This window comes from Anthonomus grandis, chromosome 1, assembly GCF_022605725.1.
Source record: "Anthonomus grandis grandis chromosome 1, icAntGran1.3, whole genome shotgun sequence".
Lineage (NCBI taxonomy): Eukaryota > Metazoa > Arthropoda > Insecta > Coleoptera > Curculionidae > Anthonomus > Anthonomus grandis.
In genome coordinates, this window is record NC_065546.1 from 7,135,125 (window position 1) to 7,155,907 (window position 20,783).

The 20,783-nt window shown below is 30.6% G+C and overlaps 1 protein-coding gene across 2 annotated transcripts; it reads left to right on the forward strand.

Moving 5' to 3' along the window:
• Positions 1-14,466: 14,466 nt before the first annotated feature.
• On the forward strand, positions 14,467-20,454 carry LOC126737031 (pyrimidodiazepine synthase-like). Of its 2 annotated transcripts, XM_050441722.1 has the most exons (5): positions 14,467-14,640; positions 14,941-14,992; positions 15,056-15,226; positions 19,656-19,960; positions 20,100-20,454. In XM_050441722.1, exons 2-5 carry the CDS (start codon positions 14,968-14,970, stop codon positions 20,331-20,333), a joined length of 735 nt encoding a protein of 244 aa, XP_050297679.1. In that variant the 5' UTR covers positions 14,467-14,640; positions 14,941-14,967; the 3' UTR covers positions 20,334-20,454. The 2 variants fall into 2 exon arrangements, with proteins under 2 accessions (XP_050297679.1, XP_050297684.1); XM_050441727.1 differs by lacking the exon at positions 14,467-14,640 and having other exon boundaries at positions 14,827-14,992.
• The last annotated feature ends 329 nt before the right edge of the window (positions 20,455-20,783 follow it).

The following is a 20,783-nucleotide window of genomic DNA, read 5'->3' on the forward strand; positions in this document are numbered from 1 at the left end:
ACCTTTTTTAAAGATTTTCTCTGCAGTGGCACCAGTGGCGGCTCGTGGGTCAATCTTAAGGGGGTCATTTTGGTTTGAAAACTTATAGTTTACTTTAATAAAAAAAAACAAATCAAGCTATTGATTTTTTAAAGTATTTGAAAGATTGTTTTCTCGATGCTCAACATAAACAAGGCACTAAGTTTAGATTGTCTTATCGTATTACGCAGGAATGTTTTTACTCTTTTTAAAGTAGAAAAACATCTCTCACTTTCCACGGTTGTCATAGGGAGTGTGCACAAAATATTTAATAATTTCACTGCTTCAGAAAATGTTTCAGACAGATTCATGTTAATAAAAAGCTGAAGTATGGCTACTGCACCGGCACTATTGCAAATATCCTCACGACAATATATGACTTCAAGTTCCGATTTTAGTTTGCAAATATTTACTGTGGGATAATGATCCTTCACTATATTTAAAATATTTTGCCGAAAGTTGGTAGTGTATGCTTCAAATTTCTCTGTGTAGAATAACTGTAAAATCATGAGATGATCATTGAAATCAAACCTGTGATTTATTTCAGATATAACAATATCACAAATTTCCAGTGTAGTTCGTCGCTTTGGATCCTCTGTAGCTGTAGTACTTTTTCTTTTTTTTTTGCTGTTCATGTGCTTGGTTCTTCTGATTCCAATATAGTATTTCTAATTATTTGGATATTGTTGTTAAAAGACAGTATATAATTTTTAACAGATATGACATCAATATCTCGCATTTGTAATTGTTTAAACAATATATCAACATGAGGCATTATTTTATGGAAAAAATTTAACCAAAATAAAAAAAGCTCATCTTCCAAATGTCTTTTTAAACCAGTTGCTTGATTTATATTGTTACCATCTTGCTCCTCATCAATAATTTCCTCTAAGCAAGATTTTAAATCATCTTTATAAGTGTATACAATTTCAACACATTTTGTATTGGTAGCCCATCGAGTGGGTGCAGCTTTAGGTAGCCTTACTTTAACCACTCTATCCAGATCGGTCGAAAAAGGACGAAAATGCGTGTAAATTTGCAAAAAATATTTTTATACGTTTATGTTGACTCGCCGCTTTTTGCAGGATAAGATTAAGTTGATGGGCATAGCAGTGAATAAAGTGTGCATTTGGGTATATTTCTTTAATTTTTGTTTGTACTCCTCCCAGTTTACCGCTCATGACTGATGCACCATCGTAACTTTGGGCAATCAATTTTTCAGGTGCTTCATTAATTTTTCATAATTGAAGTTCTTCCAATATTACATTAGTTAAATGTTATGCTGTGGTACCTGGTGGGTTAACAAATTTCCAAAATCTTTCATGTACAATACCAGTTAATACATATCGTAATATGACAATCATCTGCGTTTTATTGGAGCTGTCTGTGGTCTCATCTACTTGAATTGCCACAAAATTTGTCTGGCCAATCTCCTTAATTATATGAGTATGTACAATGGCTAACATTGATTCTAAAATATCGTTCTGAATTGTTTTTGATGTTGCTTTAAATACTGTACTATTTCAATATATTCCTTAAACATTAAATCCAGTTCAGAAACAAAATCGATAAGGCCCAGAAAAATTCCAGGATTATTGGATCTGTTACTTTCGTCATGACCGCGCAATGCAATTTCGAAAACTCTGCAAAATTTTACACAGACGATTACTTTGTTTAAAATACAGTAACTAACTAAAACAAAACATTCATCCAGTCGGGCCGTCGACTACGTTAGCGATATAGGACTGAAAGGTGACTCTCACTTCCGCTCACGAAATGCGAATCTGTCCTCTTTGTTCTATTTTACATGCATTTCTCCATAACCCATAAGAACTGTATAGGGACAATTTAAAATACGGCCCAGCCACGGGCTTGTGTGATGAGCGCGAGGCGCGACGTTATGCAGACTTAGAGAATTTTATAATTCACAGTGAAGTTTTAGATAAAAAATATTTTTAATAAAATTGGTATTTTTATGAGATTATTTTAGGGGGGTCATTGACCAATTGACCCTAAGAAGGAGCCGCCATTGAGTGGCACTAAGGCAGCTTCTACCATAATAGTGTGATCTCAAGTTAATATTGAAAATTGAAAAAAAAATAGTATAGAAGATATGTGTGTGAACCACGAACTTAATAAATATACCTGGACTACTAATGCATATGACCAGGATACCTAAAAATGACCACTGCTTGGTGACCACATCGAACTCTATACTATCGATAACCACAGAACACAAATATATAGAGAGGTGGTGGTTGCATACAAACTGATTGAAATTCTTCTGACAAGGCTCTCCCTAAATTCTGATGCTGAAAGTGGTCGCTACCTCTTGTCGAGACTAAGGGATCCCTCCATCCTGAGAGCCCTTAGGCTGTACCTGTCATACCTTCACGACCAATGTGTGCTTTGAAGGGCACACGACCACTAGTATAAAACTAATGCTAGCATCCGAAGGACTGCCCATCGATCTTGGTTCATTGCGAAACTTGTATATCCGCTTTCATGACGTCTACGGCATTGGCGCCGCCGAGGTTGAAGATGACCTTTCAGCCTTTAGGTCCTTTTTTTTCATCTGAAAAACTGATAAGGCTTCAAAAAATTAGGGAAAGTCAATCAAATTATTTTTCTAGTTGCTCTCCATCTAGAAACAAAAATTTTTAACTAATGTGACGCAACCAGAGGATCTAGCACCCTCTGTAAAGCCGGAAGATAGCGAGTTCAGTGTTTTTCTTTTAAATATTCAGTCCTTAAGACGCAAAACCAACGATTTATTCCTTCTATTAGAAGAACTTAAATTTCCTGAAATTATCGCCATTACCCAACATTGGTTAAACATAGATGAACCTATTTGTATTCAAAATTATACTACAATTGCTAGGTTCAATAAAAGTATTTTTTCTCATGGCGGCACCTTAATTATGTCTACCAACAGCGACTTTGTAGCGGTCACTAAGTCCGATATCTTATTATCTGAAAAAGAATTTGAATTTTCATCGTTCATAACGCTTTACTTGACCTTTACATTATTTGTATTTATCGATCACCGGACGCTAATGTGCTGATTTTCTGCCAAAAACTACTGAGCTTGCTGGAATTCCTACCTATAAAAAGTAAATTGATTTTATGTGGTGACTTTAACATTGACTTCACCAGTTTGTGTGCTGCTCAAGAGTCTCTGCAGTCAATTTTTGATTCATTGGGTTTAGAAACGCACATCAACTCTCCAACCAGAATAACTGAAAATAGTTCTAGCACAATCGACTATATTGTGTCATCATTTATTCCATCATTCGTTGATTGTACTGTCTTAAATGCAGGGTTTTCTGATCATGAAGCTGTGATTTGTAGATTTTCTTTGGAATCTAAAAACAAAAATACTTTACGTCGATTAGGCCGTGTTTTTGGTGACAAGAATTTATTAAATTTCAAGAATCAGTGCCTTGAGTGCAATTGGGATTTTCTTTCTGATGATATCGATGATAAGTTCTCTAGATTTACACGGACTTTATCAAATATTTCAGATAAGTGCTTTCCTTTGAGGCCTATAAAAATTAAACATCATAAGCCTTGGTCTACTTGTGGCTTACGTATATCAGCAAAAAACATGGGCTCATTATCGCATCTAAAAAAATTCTCCGTCAGCGACGTTTTCCGCAATTACGTCAGGCGATACAGAAGAGTTTATCACAAGACAATAAAAGCTGCAAAGGATGCCTATTAAAACAAAAGGCTTACTGATTCTGGTAATGTGTCTAAAGAAACATGGTCTATTGTTAACGAATTGAGAAATAAATCTTTTTTGCCTAGCACTATCACTACTTCACCGGAAGACCTTAACAATTACTTTGTAAATGTGGCTAAGAACCTAATGACCACCATATCACCTTCTCATGATCCACTTTCGTATCTTTTTAATGGTAATCTGCACAGTTTCTTTTTCACCCCTGTATCATTCACCGACCTTCGAAGTAAAATTAACGAAATAAAAAATAAATCATCGTCTGGTACAGATGGCCTAACTCTCAAAATGTTTGCAAACCTGCCTGATTGCACCTTAAGTCACTTGGTGAACTTAATTAACATGTCATTTCAGAGGGGAATATTTCCAAGCTGCCTTAAGACTGCAATTATTATTCCACTGCATAAAGGAGGGGATAAAGATCAAGCCTCAAATTATCGCCCAATAGCACTTCTCCCAACTTTATCTAAGATTGTTGAAAGACTGGTTAAAGAAAGGGTTTTGTCATTTTTGCTTAAATATAGAATTCTAACACCGAATCAATTTGGATTTTTGAGAAATAAATGCACCAGTGATGCTATGTTTTCACTCCTAAATAGCGTTTATTCTAGCCTAAACAATCAACACTCCACAGCTACAGTTTTCTGCGATTTATCAAAGGCATTTGATTGTGTTAATCATAATATTTTAATTAACAAACTGCAACAGTATGGGTTTAGAGGATCTTCTCTCAAATGGTTTAAGTCATATCTTAGTTTCAGAAGTCAACTCGTGGAGGTTGATACGACAACATCTTCATGCCAACCAATTGAATGTGGTGTGCCACAAGGTTCAGTTTTGGGCCCTATTTTGTTTCTCCTATTTATTAATGACATGGCCAATCTGGATATCAGCGGCAAAATTTGTCTGTTCGCCGACGATACCAGCTTTACTTGGAGCACTCCAGATATCACGTCTCTGCATGCAACTATATCTAACGATTTACTTACCATTAAGTCCTCGTGCGATTCCAATCTTCTATGCCTTAATATCTCTAAAACCAAGGTTGTATCATATAAAAGTACCATTCAACCTTTTACTCTACAAAATACCAGTTTGGATATTGTTGAATCTGTCAAGTTCTTGGGACTAATTTTAGACAGCTCTCTAAAATGGGCATCTCATATCGACACCTTATCCACAAAGTTAAGTTCAGCATGTTTTGCCATAAGATCTATTTCCAAAGAATTAAGCTTTCTAACATCTAAATCAGTTTATTTTGCCCTTTTTGAGTCACTTCTTCGTTACGCCATTCCATTCTGGGGTTCATGCTGTGCCACTCAATTTGAGCGCGTATTCAAGTTGCAAAAGAGAGCGATACGCTATTTACTGGGACTTTACAGTACAGCTCACTGCCAAGAATACTTTAAAAAACATAGAATATTAACTCTTCCTTCACTGTTTATATTTGAATCTGTTTGCTTAATCCGAAAGCATGTGTCAGAATATCCAAAGAGGCCTTCTCATAACTATCTACTTAAAAAAGCAGAGCATGATATGTATCTGCCAACCCCACGGTCGGAATTAGTAAAAACTTCTATACTCTATAGAGCAAAAAAAATGCACAATCATCTTCCTTTTACAATTAAATCTATGACGTTTTCCTGTTTTCGCCATGCTTTAAAAGCTTTGCTATTGGAAAAGGCTTTATACACAGTAGAAGACTTTTTTAATCTTTCCTTTTAAATACCACACACAAACTGGCCTTATTTACTTTATAGTCTCCAGAATTAATTCAATTAATTATACCTATATTGTGATAATAGTCGTTGTCTTCATCTTATTTTGTATACTTCTTTTACCTAATTTACATGTTTGTATTGTTTTATATTCTTTTTAATATCTAACTTCTGACTTTATAAACATTTAGTTGTTTAAGTAATTTGACCATGCACAATAGTTAATTATTTTTGTATAAAATCTAAATGTCTTGTGTTTTTGTATTTTTGTTTTTTGTGTACTCATGTGTTTATTTATTTATTTATATTACCTTTGTCTACAAAATATATAATTTTTTGACAATAAAGCGATTGTATTGTATTGTAAGTCAGCTAGCGTCCTCTCGATTGGTAACGGAAATTGTTGTAACTAACATGACAGTTTGACGTGCCTAATTGAATCAATCAGAATGGTAGAAAGGCGTGGCCAAATGAAGGCGGGAAATCAAATTTCATTTAATCTGACAATCATTTAATCGTAATATCTAAAGCAAACGCCTAATCAAAAAGGTTACTCATTGATAAAATAGCCTTTTTGATTAGGTGTTAGCATCAGATATTGATCTGAATAAAAATAAAACTTTTCAGCTTTATTTTACATATTTAAATCAATTAATTTACTGCAATAAATTAAAAATAGTGTACGACATATCACCAATTGGACAAATGAAAATAAAACAATGTTTTTCTTTAATACGTTCATTATTTAATTTCCCTGAAAAAAAATTACTTAAAACGATATACATAATATACAATAATTTATTATAACAGACATTATATAAATTAGAATTAATCTAAAAATGTTTTAAATTAGTATTTTGTTAGCACTGAACTACCCTAATTTTAAACAGATTAGAAAATATTGTCAAAATTTTTGTACTATTTTCTCATCATACATCTAAAGGCATTCCCATTAGGTTAATAATATCCTCATTTTATTTACACATAAATTTAAAAGAGGATGAATTATCCTTATCTAATATGTACTTGTATCGGTTTCCTAAAGAAAAATTAAACAGATTTTAAAAATTCTATATCAGGGTATTATCTAAAGAAACAATATGTCCATCTACAAAACAAAATAAACTCTTTGAAAATGAAAACAACTTTTTAGTATAAACATATATCACTTAAATACTATTATACCGGATGGTGCGTCGCCGAGCGGAATATAGGAAATCCCATGTACATTTTAAGGGGGTCAATTATTGGCATCCCTGTACATTTTACAGAAAAAAATGTAAGATCTGGCAAACCCTCGTGCAAAGTTTCAAAAAATTTTAATAAGCGAATCTTGAATTATTCAATTAAATGTAATTTTAAAATTACCAAATTTTCGGTTCAGGTAAAACCAAATGGACACCAGTAAAATAAATATTGTCACTGACGTGAGGAAAAGTGTCAATAAATCAGTGACAGTCGATATTTGAAAACAAGTATGAATTATTCAATCGACAAAAAAATTGCCATAATTATGTGACATTATGCGGGAAACAGTTCTAGAGCAGTATCTGAAATGTTGTTATATAATACATCAACCATAAACATTTCTTGTATTCGTGTGTACGTCAGATTTGACAAAGCCTTATAACAAATTGTTTGCTGGTGGCTGGTGTCTGGTTTTACCTGAACCGAAAATTTGATAATTTTGCAATTACATTTAATTGAATAATTCAAAATTCGCTTATTAAAATTTTTATTTATTTATAAGGATAAATTAATTTACTAAAGGATTTATGTAAAAAAAAGACAAAATAAATGTTTATATAAATATGTATTGTAGTGTAAAGCAAGCAGTATCAGCATTATCAAAATTTGTGGTGAGCAGAAGAAATTCTATATAGTTCAGTTCAGAAATCTATTAGAATCTTTGATGTGCCGCGAATAATCCGTGTGCCGGTGTTGCTTCTATTGTCACATGACAATTATCGCAAAATTTTATGTGGAAAGAGTCATAAAGTGATATTCTAAGCGATATTTAATTATTCCATTAAATAAATAAATGTTTTAAGCATTTATTTAAGAATTTATACATTTGATTCGTAAAATTGGACTACATGCGCCCACGTACTATTTTGTTAGACGTCTGACCTCAATCACAGCCACTCAAGCGCGAAAAGTTGCACAGGTCCGGCCTTAAAATTTATTTGTATTTAAAACTTATTATTATTATTCGGGTTTTTGGGTTTAGTTTTATTAAGTTAGAAATTCAGGATAGTTGATAGCAAGATAATATTTAATTTAACTATAAGATTTAAGTACGCAAAATCATTTTAACCAATAATTTAAATTTAATAAGTTTAGTTTACAGCGTCATCGATTTGGAGCATATAAGAATTCCTTCACATGAAAAAGAAAGTATTGCCTCTAAACTCATAAGTGGAGTTCCTCCTCGAAGGTAAATTTAGATGTTGTTAATACTTAAGTGTTTTTTTAATAATAACTATATTTCTTATAATATTTTGCCTTAAAAGTTTATAGTCTAATTTTTTTTTTATTTACCAGTATTTTGGAAACAAACCGAGATAGAATTGGAAATGACTTAAAAAGAATTGATCTTTTAACGCATCAAGATATTAAAAACATTGGTGCCAGCTTTGGAGTTGAAGGAAAAGATGGAAAGCGAAGTAAAGATGATGGATTCTCAGTTGAGTTATGGGTCAGAGAATGTGAAGCCTGGGATGTAAATCCCGTTTTATTTTATAAGCATGCCATTCTGAAGAAAGAAGGTTTTTGTCTTGTAATTATGAACAACTTTCAAAGGAATATGATCAAAAATTTCAAAAAATTATTACTATTGACAGCACGCATGGCTTGAATTCATATGACTTTGAATTGACCACTGTAATGGTAATAGATGTATTTCACCATGGTTTTTTCTGTTGCTGAAATGTTTTCAAACAGAAAGAATACCACCATTCAACATCTCTATTTTTCTCTTATAAAGGAAACAGTAGGTTTGTATAATACATGATATAATGATATTTATAGTTTTTTTAAAAACTGAAACTGATGCATATTATAATAGTGAAACCATAAAATGCAATCAAAATATTATGCTATATTGTTATTGATTTATTCTACATACAAACACAAATTTTTATTATACAAACACACACATTTTAATTATATTTAACATTTGACTGATGTGCAACTAATTTACTTCTAAACAACAGATTATAAATTTTTGTTCATAGATAAACAATAGATTTGAAAGTCAATAGAAAAAACATCTGGAATTGTAATTAAATTTTCTCAATTTATAAGATAAATAATTTACTTTTTGATTTAACCAGAGTTTATTAGCATATTTGTGTTTTCTACTACTTTTACAGTTTTTCTTGTACTGTTTACCTAACATTTTCTGGCAATTTAAGGTAAAATATCTGAGAAAACATAACATATTTAAATATATGAGTGAATTTATGAATTCCCTTTCTCTATATTATTATCATTTATTGCAAGCTTGCTTGTATATTTGTTTATTTGAAAATGAATCCTTTAAATCCATTGTTTCTTTTACTTTTTACCCTAGCATAAACCTTCATTGTAACTTGGAACTGATTAGCAAACACGAATAACAATTTGGCATTTCAATTTCTCCTTTACTACTTTTGTTAAGACATTTTTTATTGTAGGTGAAGTTTGTTCTGAAATATTCATGTCAGATATGGACGGAACATTTTTTAATGCATGGAAAATGGTGATGGGAGTAAAACCTGACCACTTGTTTTGCTCTTGGCATGTAGACAGGGCGTGGCAAAGTAATCCTAAGATTGGTGATAAGGAAAAGCGTGCTTCTGTTTATAAACTGTTAAAAACTTTACAACACATAGTACTAGATCATTTTTCCTCAGCTTTAGCAAGTGCCATGCAAAATTTATGCAGTGATCCAAGCACTAAAAAATTTGGAGAGCATTTTAAAAATACTTACACTCATAATTATAAAAAATGGGCTTATTGTTTTAGAGATCATTCTTCCATTAATACGAATATGCATTTAGAATCAATGCATAAAGTCATTAAATATTTTTACTTAGAGAGAAAAACAGTGAAGCGTTTGGATAAAGGGTTAAATGTTGTCTTACAATATGTAAGGGATAAGAACATTGAAAGGATAATAAGATTGACTAAGGGAGAACATACAAAAACTACATCTATATTATCTCGAAATCATTGGGATTCAATTAAAGAAATGTCTCAATATTCCTTATTAAATTGTGCTAATTATTGGAAAATTAAAAAAAAAATTAATACATCCTCATATGAGGTTCGTCAAAAACTTGATAAAAACTGTTGCCAACAAATATGTGCAATTTGTAAAATATGTAACCATTTGTATTCATGTACTTGTAATTTTTTTGTAAAAAAACAGACTATGTGGTAAACATATTCACATTATTATTTCTAGCATAAATGCAATGGATATTGAGGTAAATGAGTATGTCAATTCAAAATCGTCTAATTCACCTGAAGATAAGTCTAATCTTATTTTAAGTCATTTGAAGGAAATTTCCTTTCCTTCCCTAAAAATAACAGACAAGCAAACAAATGAAAAAATAATTAAAATAAAAGCTTTAACTGCTGATTTAGGAAATTCAACTTTTGAGGGACTTAATGACTCGGTAATAGATCAAATTCACCACTGTTTAATTGTAGCTAAGAACTTAAATAGATGCCATGAGGACCCCTTATTAAATGAACAATTTCAAGTAAAAAATAAGCAGTTAAAAAGGGTTATCGAACCCCAATTAAGATTTAGTTCCACCAAAAAGAAAAGGGTTGAAACAGCTACCAGCTTTAAAAGACCAACGACTCAAGAGGTTTTAGATATAAAAGAAAACCTAGAATTTAATAATTCCTTTGATCATTTTATTGCTAAATCTGTATCACCCTCACATGATCATGAGTATTTTTAATTTTGTAATGAAATAATTTCAGCCTAACAATTAGACTTATATACTATATACAGAGTAAACTTGTGTATCTGGGATCTTGTTTGGAAATAGTTTGCTGTGCGATTTAGTAATGTAGTGGTAGTAAATTATGTAAGTTTAGTTTTGTGATGTTATCATTAGTTAGTTAGATACAATAAAACATTTTAATGTTAAAAAAATACCTACTAAATGCTAAATGTTTAAACCCTTTTTATTTTATTTAAAGAGTGTTCTACAATAGAATTAATATTCCATTTTATTTATTATATTACATTTTTTTATAAAACATACAAACATGTATATCTGTAAATAAAAGATAAATAATTATTTGTGGTTGTTTTATTTATTAATAAATATTTTCCACAGCCAGCGTAAAATATTAAATAAATTATTTTTAGTGAATAAAATTGACTGACAATAATACAAATACAAACAATTAAATAATAAGAAAATCATTTAAAAAGTCATGTAAAATTTTCAAACAAAAAAAAATCAAATAAAGCTTAAAACATAAAATCTATTTTGCAGAATTTTGCTTTTTTCAAAAAAATTAAGATTATTTTACAGTTCTAAACGTATTTCATTGAGCATCAATCAATATACGAGATTGCCCCAATATACAATATATATGTATAATACTCAAATAAAGTAAAATTTACAATGCACGATGCTTATTGAATCAGTTTAAATTTTGGCGGGAAATGTCAGCTGTTGGCTGACATAGGACCACATTTGGCAACGTCGGAACGAAGGTTAATTAACGTTTCGTATAAAAGCTGCCAACGGTCAAACAAATTCTAAGAAAATCAACAGAAGCGTTTCCGAACGGCAACCCGAGATCTACCGAAAATTTTTTGATTAACCGGTTAATTGAACCGGTGAATTCTGAAAAGTGCCCCAATCTTTAATTTTAACCGATTCCAAGCGATCTATCGGTTTTAACCGCGGTTAAGCCCTTGGTTCACCTTGAACAGTCCCTTTCATAACATAACCATAACCAATCGTATCCGCTTGGACGTGTTTGGTTGAAGTAACTTCGTAATTTGTCAGCTGTCACTATCATAATTTTGTTCATTTTTAAATAATACCCCAGACGCCAGTAATATTATATGTAATTAGTTCTTAAACATAAATATCAAAAAAGAACACTTATTAGCCATAATAAATTTTGTGTCATTTTTAAAAAGGAAATAATTTGTTGTTTGTTTTTATTTTTTCCCGTACTTATTTTAATATATTTGACGTTTAGAAAACAGCTCCGGACGTGGGTAATTACTGTTCCAAATTGATGACGTATAAAATGTGTGTGAAGCTAGCGTCCGATCGATATCCAGCAACCAAAATCGAGAACGCAGCATATGCCGGTTGCCAGCGACCAATTTATAGTCCGCGCTCCCTGTTATTTAATCAATATAATGCCCGTATCTCCTGAAATTCCCAAGGGATTTTAATAATTTTTTGTCCAGATATTAATAATGAATACCTAAATCGACTGACGATGGTCTCAAACCTCTACAAACTAAGGTTTTGTTGTGAAAATTAATTAAAAAGTCAAATGGTAAAAAAATGAAAAAGGCTCTAACTCCCAAAATTCCCAAAGGATTTGGATAAAACTTTTTTTTATAAAAGATAATAAATATCTAAATTGATTTTAGATGGTTGCAAACCTCTACAAACGAAAGTTTTTTGGTAAAAAATTATTGAATTTTTAGATGTACAAAAAAAATTTAAAAGCTATAACATCCAAAATTCCCAAAGGATTCGAATAAAACTTTTTCATGTAATTACTAATAAATATCTAAACCGATTTCGGATGGTTGCAAATCTCTACAAACGAAAGTTTTTTGGCAAAAAATTATTGAAGTGTCAGATTTAGAAAAATATAAACGGCTATAACTCCCAAAACTCCCAAAGGATTCGAATGAAACTTCTTTATACATTTAATAATAAATATCTAAATCGATTTTACATGGTTGCAAATCTCTACAAACGAAAGTTTTTTGGTAAAAAATTATTGAAATGTTAGATGTAGAAAAATATAAAAGGCTATAACTCCCAAAGGATTTGAATGAAACTTTTTTATACATTTGATAATAAATATCTAAATCGATTTTATATGGTTGCAAATCTCTACAAATGAAAGTTTTTTGGTAAAAAATTATTGAAATGTTAGATGTAGAAAAATATAAACGACTATAACTTCCAAAACTCCCAAAGGATTCGAATGAAACTTTTTTATACATTTGATAATAAATATCTAAATCGATTTGACATGGTTGCAAATCTCTACAAACGAAAGTTTTTTGGTAAAAAATTATTGAAATGTTAGATGTAGAAAAATATAAACGACTATAACTTCCAAAACTCCCAAAGGATTCGAATGAAACTTTTTTATGCAACTAACATTAAATATCTAAATTGATTTTAGATGGTGGCAAACCTCTACAAACGAAAGTTTTTTGATAAAAAATTATTAAACTGTTAGATGTATTAAAAAAACATAATGGCTATAACTTCCAAAACTCCCAAAGGATTCGAATGAAACTTTAATCCATGTTTAATTCCATACCACTATTTGGCTGGCCTTGGATCTTGTATTTCTACTCAAAAATCAAGACAATACAATTATCTTTGTATTTGTTATATAAAAAAATAAACAATTGGAAAATTATTATGGTCTTTTGATTGGTTAAAATAACTCAATTTAATTAGTTTAAACAGAGAGTTTTGCAACATTTCTTAAATCTCATCACTTAAAATGTTTATTATTATTATTAAAAAAAGTTTTATTCAAATCCTTTGGGAGTTTTGGAAGTTATAGTCGTTTATATTTTTCTACATCTAACATTTCAATAATTTTTTACCAAAAAACTTTCGTTTGTAGAGATTTGCAACCATGTCAAATCGATTTAGATATTTATTATCAAATGTATAAAAAAGTTTCATTCGAATCCTTTGGGAGTTTTGGAAGTTATAGTCGTTTATATTTTTCTACATCTAACATTTCAATAATTTTTTACCAAAAAACTTTCGTTTGTAGAGATTTGCAACCATGTCAAATCGATTAAGATATTTATTATTAAATGTATAAAAAAGTTTCATTCGAATCCTTTGGGAGTTTTGGAAGTTATAGTCGTTTATATTTTTCTACATCTAACACTTCAATAATTTTTTACCAAAAAACTTTCGTTTGTAGAGGTGTGCAACCATGTAAAATCGATTTAGATATTTATTACTAATTGCGTAAAAAAGTTTCATTCAAATCCTTTGGGAGTTTTGGGAGTTATAGCCGTTTATATTTTTCTAAATCTGACACTTCAATAATTTTTTGCCAAAAAACTTTCGTTTGTAGAGATTTGCAACCATCCGAAATCGGTTTAGATATTTATTAGTAATTACATGAAAAAGTTTTATTCGAATCCTTTGGGAATTTTGGAAGTTATAGCTTTTAAATTTTTTTTGTACATCTAAAAATTCAAAAATTTTTTACCAAAAAACTTTCTTTTGTAGAGGTTTGCAACCATCTAAAATCAATTTAGATATTTATTATCTTTTATAAAAAAAAGTTTTATCCAAATCCTTTGGGAATTTTGGGAGTTAGAGCCTTTTTCATTTTTTTACCATTTGACTTTTTAATTAATTTTCACAACAAAACCTTAGTTTGTAGAGGTTTGAGACCATCGTCAGTCGATTTAGGTATTCATTATTAATATCTGGACAAAAAATTATTAAAATCCCTTGGGAATTTCAGGAGATACGGGCATTATATTGATTAAATAACAAGGAGCGCGGACTATAAATTGGTCGCTGGCAACCGGCATATGCTGCGTTCTCGATTTTGGTTGCTGGATATCGATCGGACGCTAGCTTCACACACATACGTATAAAGTGCTAATTGGTGGCGTCACGTATCTCACTCAAGCGGTTATAACTATAACCGCTTGGACGTGTTTGGTTAATACCATTTAAGACGGTAATTACCGATAGACCGCTTGGAATCGGTTTTTGTGCCTGCAATTTTTTTGCTGTCAGCTGTCAAATTCATATTCGTATTTCAGACCGACTAATTGTAATTGAGCCGTATTTTAGCCTATATTCTTGTGTTTTGCGATTCTAGTGTCTTTAGCCGGTTTGTTTTGCTTGTGTTTTTTTGTTGACAGCGAGTTTTCCTGTTCTCGAACAAAAAGTAAGTGTGAATAATTAATTGATACTAAATTAGTTATTTATATCGATTTTAAGTTACTAATTTTGTCTTTCTTCACAAATGAAATATTTTATCTAAATACCTATCTCTCCCCACTTATCCACTTGAAAAGTCATCATAAGGTATAATAATTTTGCTTAGTAATTGCTACTAATTACTTTTATGCTTTTGTAAGTCATCTAGATAAAAAGTTTGTTTTTCATGCTTCAAAAGCAAGTCATTCAAGTAGACCTAGGTGAAACAATATATACCTAGAACCTTTAACATTTATTCACTTTACAGATCCGACCTAAAGTTATTCAGTTAAGTATGTCTTCAAAGCATTTATCAAAGGGTAAGTTTTAAATTATACTTGCTTGCTATTACTCAATTATTTATTTATTGTTCTAATTTGCAGGTTCTACAGAACCACCCAGAGTGGATGGACTTTTACGCCTTTATTCTATGCTTTTCTGTCCATATGCCCAAAGATCCAGACTAGTATTGAAAGCTAAAAACATACCTCATGAGATAGTTAATATTAATCTCATGCAAAAGCCTGAATGGTACTTCAAAATCCACACTGAAGGTAACAAACATACCTACTTAGAAACTGAGAATAAAATATAGGGCTATCTAAATTATACCGGGTGACACAGGAAAAAGGGAACACTTTTAATTAATTATTTTAATTTTGAAGATAAACAAATGAAATTTGGTATATTGATCAAATTATTATAACAGCATCTTTTGACATGTTTAACTGGAGGTGACACTAACTTTCTTATTTTAAATGAAATGGTATATTATTACGTATTTCGATAGACAATAATATTACTGTTTATTAACAATGATACTGCATTTGCCACTTTTTGTTTTACACTCATAGAAAACACTAATTTTTTAAATTTTAGAATAGAGTGCCATGAATATGATAAAAAATTTAATTTTTAATTAAGTAATCATGAAAAAATATATTTCATTGCATTTTATGACTTAATTCTTTTATTACTGTGACTACTTAAAATGTGCAAACCAGTGATTTTGGCATTTACTTTTTTTTTTAAATATAACTTTATTGGGAACAACTACTGTTGAGATGTGTTTTTTTCCGAATAATTTGATTATCTAAGTCACATTAATAAAAGGATTTGATTCCTTAAATAGGAGGCTGTGTTTTCATGTGTTCTTAAATTATTATTCAATTGACATAATACATCTTGTCTAGTGCAATTTTAGTGTTTACTTATATTTGAAATGTTTACTGACTGTCTTTCTGAAAAACTACATTCCAAAAGTGGTTGTTTATAATAAAGTGTTATTTAAAACAATTAAATACTGGTTTGGACATTTTTACTAAGCATAAAAAAAATTGAAGTAATAAAATACAATGAATATTATTTTTCCTGATTACTTGATTAAACATTAAAACATTAAATTGTAGCGATATACCAAATTTCATTTGTTTACCTTGAAAAGTAACAAAGTTATTAAGTTTTCTCTTTTTCCTGTGTCACCTGGTATATACAATTTACTTTTTGGTATTTCAGGATTATACATTAGTTATTTTATTGATTTTTCAGTGTTAATTATGGTAAAAGCATTGCAAGAAACAATAAATTTTTTATCAATTTTAGAAGCTGTACAAAGCCAATCAAATATCAAATATAATTTTCTATTAAAAGCTTCTCTTGCTAAAATTTCAGAGAAACTACATTTGGTGTATATATTTATTTGGAAATGAAAATAAAAATTTATATTATACATGAATAAATAAACATATATATAGTCAAAATCGCTCTTATCATGCGGGTGTATCGAATTATCAACGACAAACTTTTGTAGTTACGTTTCATTTCAATTTGCGCAACAACGTTTTTTAACTACAACGCGTCAGATAAAAGAAACAGATATATGCAGCGTTAATGTATCAAAAGAAGATAAAATGATAATGTTATTAATTACTTCGAGAACGAAAAAGAAAATAAAGGGTTGCCTAAGAATGTACAAGAAGAAGTAGCTAAAGCGCTTGCAATTAATTTAAGAATGGTGCAAAAGGTTGTATATGAAAACAAGAACAATCTTATTCCCAAGAAGGAAAAAAAGTGTAAAAGGAAGAAGCCGAAGACTGAAGATTTAAGTGAATGTGTAAAAATGGAAGTAAGGGATAGGATTTATGAACTATATAGGCTAAAAACAAATATAACGCTGCCATTTCTGAGGGATGTTTTAAAGCAAAGCGGCACTTTGGAAATTGGACTTTCTGCTTTATCAAAATTAATTAAAAGCATAGGTTTTCGCTATAAAAATGACTGCAATAGAAGATATTTGTGTGAACTACCAAATATTGTGAGCCAACGAATAGGATTTTTAAGACAATATACAAAAAATGAAAAATCAAAGTTAAGGAAAGTGGTATTCTTGATGAAACTTGGATATTTTCAAACGGGAGTGGAATAAAATCTTGGCAAGATGAATCTGTGAAATGGAAAAAAGGATGTAGTCACGGAAAACGATTTATTATTTTACATGCCGGGTCTTCAACGGGATTCGTTCCAGGTGCAAGTTTAATTTTTTCTTCTAAGTCTAAATGTATGGATTATCATGACAATATGCATTGCGAAATGTTTGAAAAATGGTTAAAGGAACAGTTAATATCGAACTTGCAAGAACCTTCCTTAATAGTATTAGACAATGCGTCGTATCATTCAAGAATTTTGATTAAACAACCAAATGGAAGTTGGAGAAAAAGCGAAATTTATGAATGGTTAATAAAAGAAAATCAGAATCCCTTGCCATATATGCTAAAATCCGAACTTCTTTCAATTGCAAAATCGTTGAAAAGACCAAAAATATATGCTGTTGACGAAATAGTACGTGAATATGGCCAAGTTTTAAGATTGCCACCATACCATTGTCAGTTTATTGCCATTGAGTTTATATGGGCAGGGTGAAAATTTTATTATGAGAAGCATGTGGGTGCTGAGCTTAGATCTGACCAGGTTAAAGCTGTTTGGAATGAGGCATTGAATCACATCACAAAGGAGTATTGGCGGAAATCAGTGGATCACACAGAAAACATTATTAGAACCTGGTGGAAGAGAGAAAAAGTACTCGATATCCAAGTTGAACCATTGATCATTGCTCCATTTGAAGAAGATTCGGAAAATGACGAAGAGTTTTCCTACTCTGTTAGTGATAATGATAGTTATAATTAGTTTCTCTTTTTAGTCAAATTTGTTACTTAATTTTTACACATTCACTTAAATCTTCAATCTTCGGCTTCTTCCTTTTACACTTTGTTTCCTGCTTGGAAATAAGATTGTTCTTGTTTTCATATACAACCTTTTGCACCATTCTTAAACTAATTCCAAGCGTCTTAGCTACTTCTTCTTGTACATTCTAAGCAATCCCTTATTTTCTGTTTTCGTTATTAAAATAATTAGTTTTCTTTTTGCATTTCGTTTATTATTTAGTTCATTATTTAGGTATGATTAAAAAGTCCAAAATTTTTTTTTAAACCAAGCTAAGTAAATAAATTGGTGAATACGCTGGGAGATTGATATGCCCGGCGCATTCTCCATATTTTTAGTAGTTAGTTTCAATCTTTTTTGCCTTGTAATGTGTAAATAAATAAATATTCATAAGAAAACGACATTTTAAAGAACTGTCGTAGCTCCCCTCGTATTTATCTTTTTAAAAAAAGCTAAGTAAATAAATTGGTGAATGCCCTGGGAGATAGAAATGCCCGCCGCATTCACCAGTTTTTTTTAAGTTATTTTTAATCTTTTTTTTGCCCTGTAATGTGTAAAAAAAATTGTCTTAAGAAAACGACATTTTAAAGAACTGTCGTAGCTCGCTTCGTATTTATCTTTTTAAACAAAGTTAAATAAATGAATTGCTGAATGCGGTGGGAGATAGAAATGCCCGCCGCATTCATCAGTTTTTTTTTAGTTATTTTTTATCTTTTTTTGACTTTTAACTGATATAAAAGAAAAGATAACACAACTTTTTTAATTTTCTGTGCATCAACGTATAGATTGGGTCGAACGACAAATAATAAATCATAAAAATAAAATGTCATTTTAAAAGTGAGGTTGTAACATGAACTTGCCTTTAAACAAAGTAGTTTTCTGGTCCCTGACTGCACTGCATCACACACAATACAAATTAATTGTTTGTCATTATACCAAAATAAATAGTTTCCCAATAATTATTACAAAAAAACACAATCACACATAAACAAAGAAGAAGACAAGATCAAATAATCGTTAAAAATTAGACGCTGTGCCCTGAAATCGACAAATTAATATGTTATGCACATACATAGGATCATGCTAAATCGTATACTAATTTCTCAAAAACTTAGGTAACAACCATTTTTAAATGAAATATGTACAATTTTAATGAAAGGCTAGGGAGGCATTTTTAGGAGGCGTATACCCAACGGGCTTTATACTTATGGGCTTTTTCACGTCAAGAAAGGAAATAACCAACGTATGTTTTACATGTCGAATCTCGGATACGTAGTATTCCGCAGACATTTTTACGGCTTTAAAGGCATCACGTCAGTTAATAATTATGATCTAAGGTGTATACGCGGCTTTAATATGTCCCATGACGGCATTCAATGTATTGTCAAACTCTCAAGGAAATAACATTTTGGCAGCCACTGATTTTTCAATTTGATTCATATTACGTGGTGACCTTTGAACCCGCACGATAAGAGCGAAGGCGACTATATCAGCAAATATTTTGAAAAGCAATAGGATGTAAACATTGATAGGGTTTTAAAAGTTATTTAGGTTTTCTTACATATTTTTTACAGAAATTTTAAAATTTATATATGTTGAGTATATGCAAAGGATATTATTTTAAATAAAGCTCTGAGTATTAAACTGGAAGTGGCTTAAATAAATTTCACACCCATCATTGTGTTTAGCCACTTTAATCTTTCAGTAATTTTAAGCATTAAAGATTATATAAACAAAGGCTTGCTCATTTTCACATTATTACAGGAAAGGTTCCAGCTTTGCTTGATGGTGACAAAATAATTGTTGAAAGTCTTGATATTTGTGATTATTTGGATGAAAAATACCCTGAAAATCCACTGTATCCAGCAGAGCCTGCTGCCAAAGAGAAGGATAAACAAGTTATTCAACAAATTGGTTCAGCAACTTCAATTTTTGGTAAAATATTATTTTCTAATGAAGAGAAGTCCCCTGAAGAGTGGGTTAAGGAAATAATTAAAGCTCTACAGCCTTTGGAAGACGAATTGGTGGCGAGAGGCACTAAATTCTTTGGTGGAGACAAACCAGGAATGGTAAGAATAAAGAATCCTGTTTATTTTTATTTGGAAATGTAGAATGTCTGAAAACTTTTACTTGGGTTTCTCTATAAATGTGATTAGTGCTTTATCCACAACATAATTATTACTGTTATTCTTAATAAACACATTTCAGATTGATTACATGCTGTGGCCCTGGGCAGAGAGAGCAGGAGCGATTGCCCTTAAATTAGGTACAAAATTGCCCATTACTGATGACCACATTCCTCAATTGCGCAAATGGAGAAAAGCAATGAGAGAAGATCCAGTAGTCGCGGAACTTTACCTTGGTCCAGAAGCTTTTTGGAAAGTAGCTCAGATTACCCTGAAGAAAGAAGTGCCTGATTATGACTCTATATTAAGTGCCTGAGTTGCATAATTTAAACACAAAATGCTTTATTTCACAATTGTTCAGTATTTCACAAGCTTTGTCACGAAAAAATATTATCTGCTCTGTAATATTAAAAATAATATACTCAATGATATATTGATATTCTTACTATTTGTTACTTGCTTTAAATTCTAATGTTTGTTGCTTGTATTATTATAGGTTGCTGTGGATCATAAATAAAATTAGCTAAGAACCTACCTCTATTTGGTTATTGCATCAAAAATTCAATTTCCAATGTTTAATGCCAAAAGTTATGTTAAAAGAAACAGAAAGATTAAAATTATAATTAAAATTGGACACTACACTAATATACTACAATTTAATTTTGTTGTTAAACAAACATTTATTTATTTATTTAATAGACGGGATCAACCCCATTACAAAAAAAAATATTACAAAGTTCAAGACCATAACTTAAAATAGCTAAAA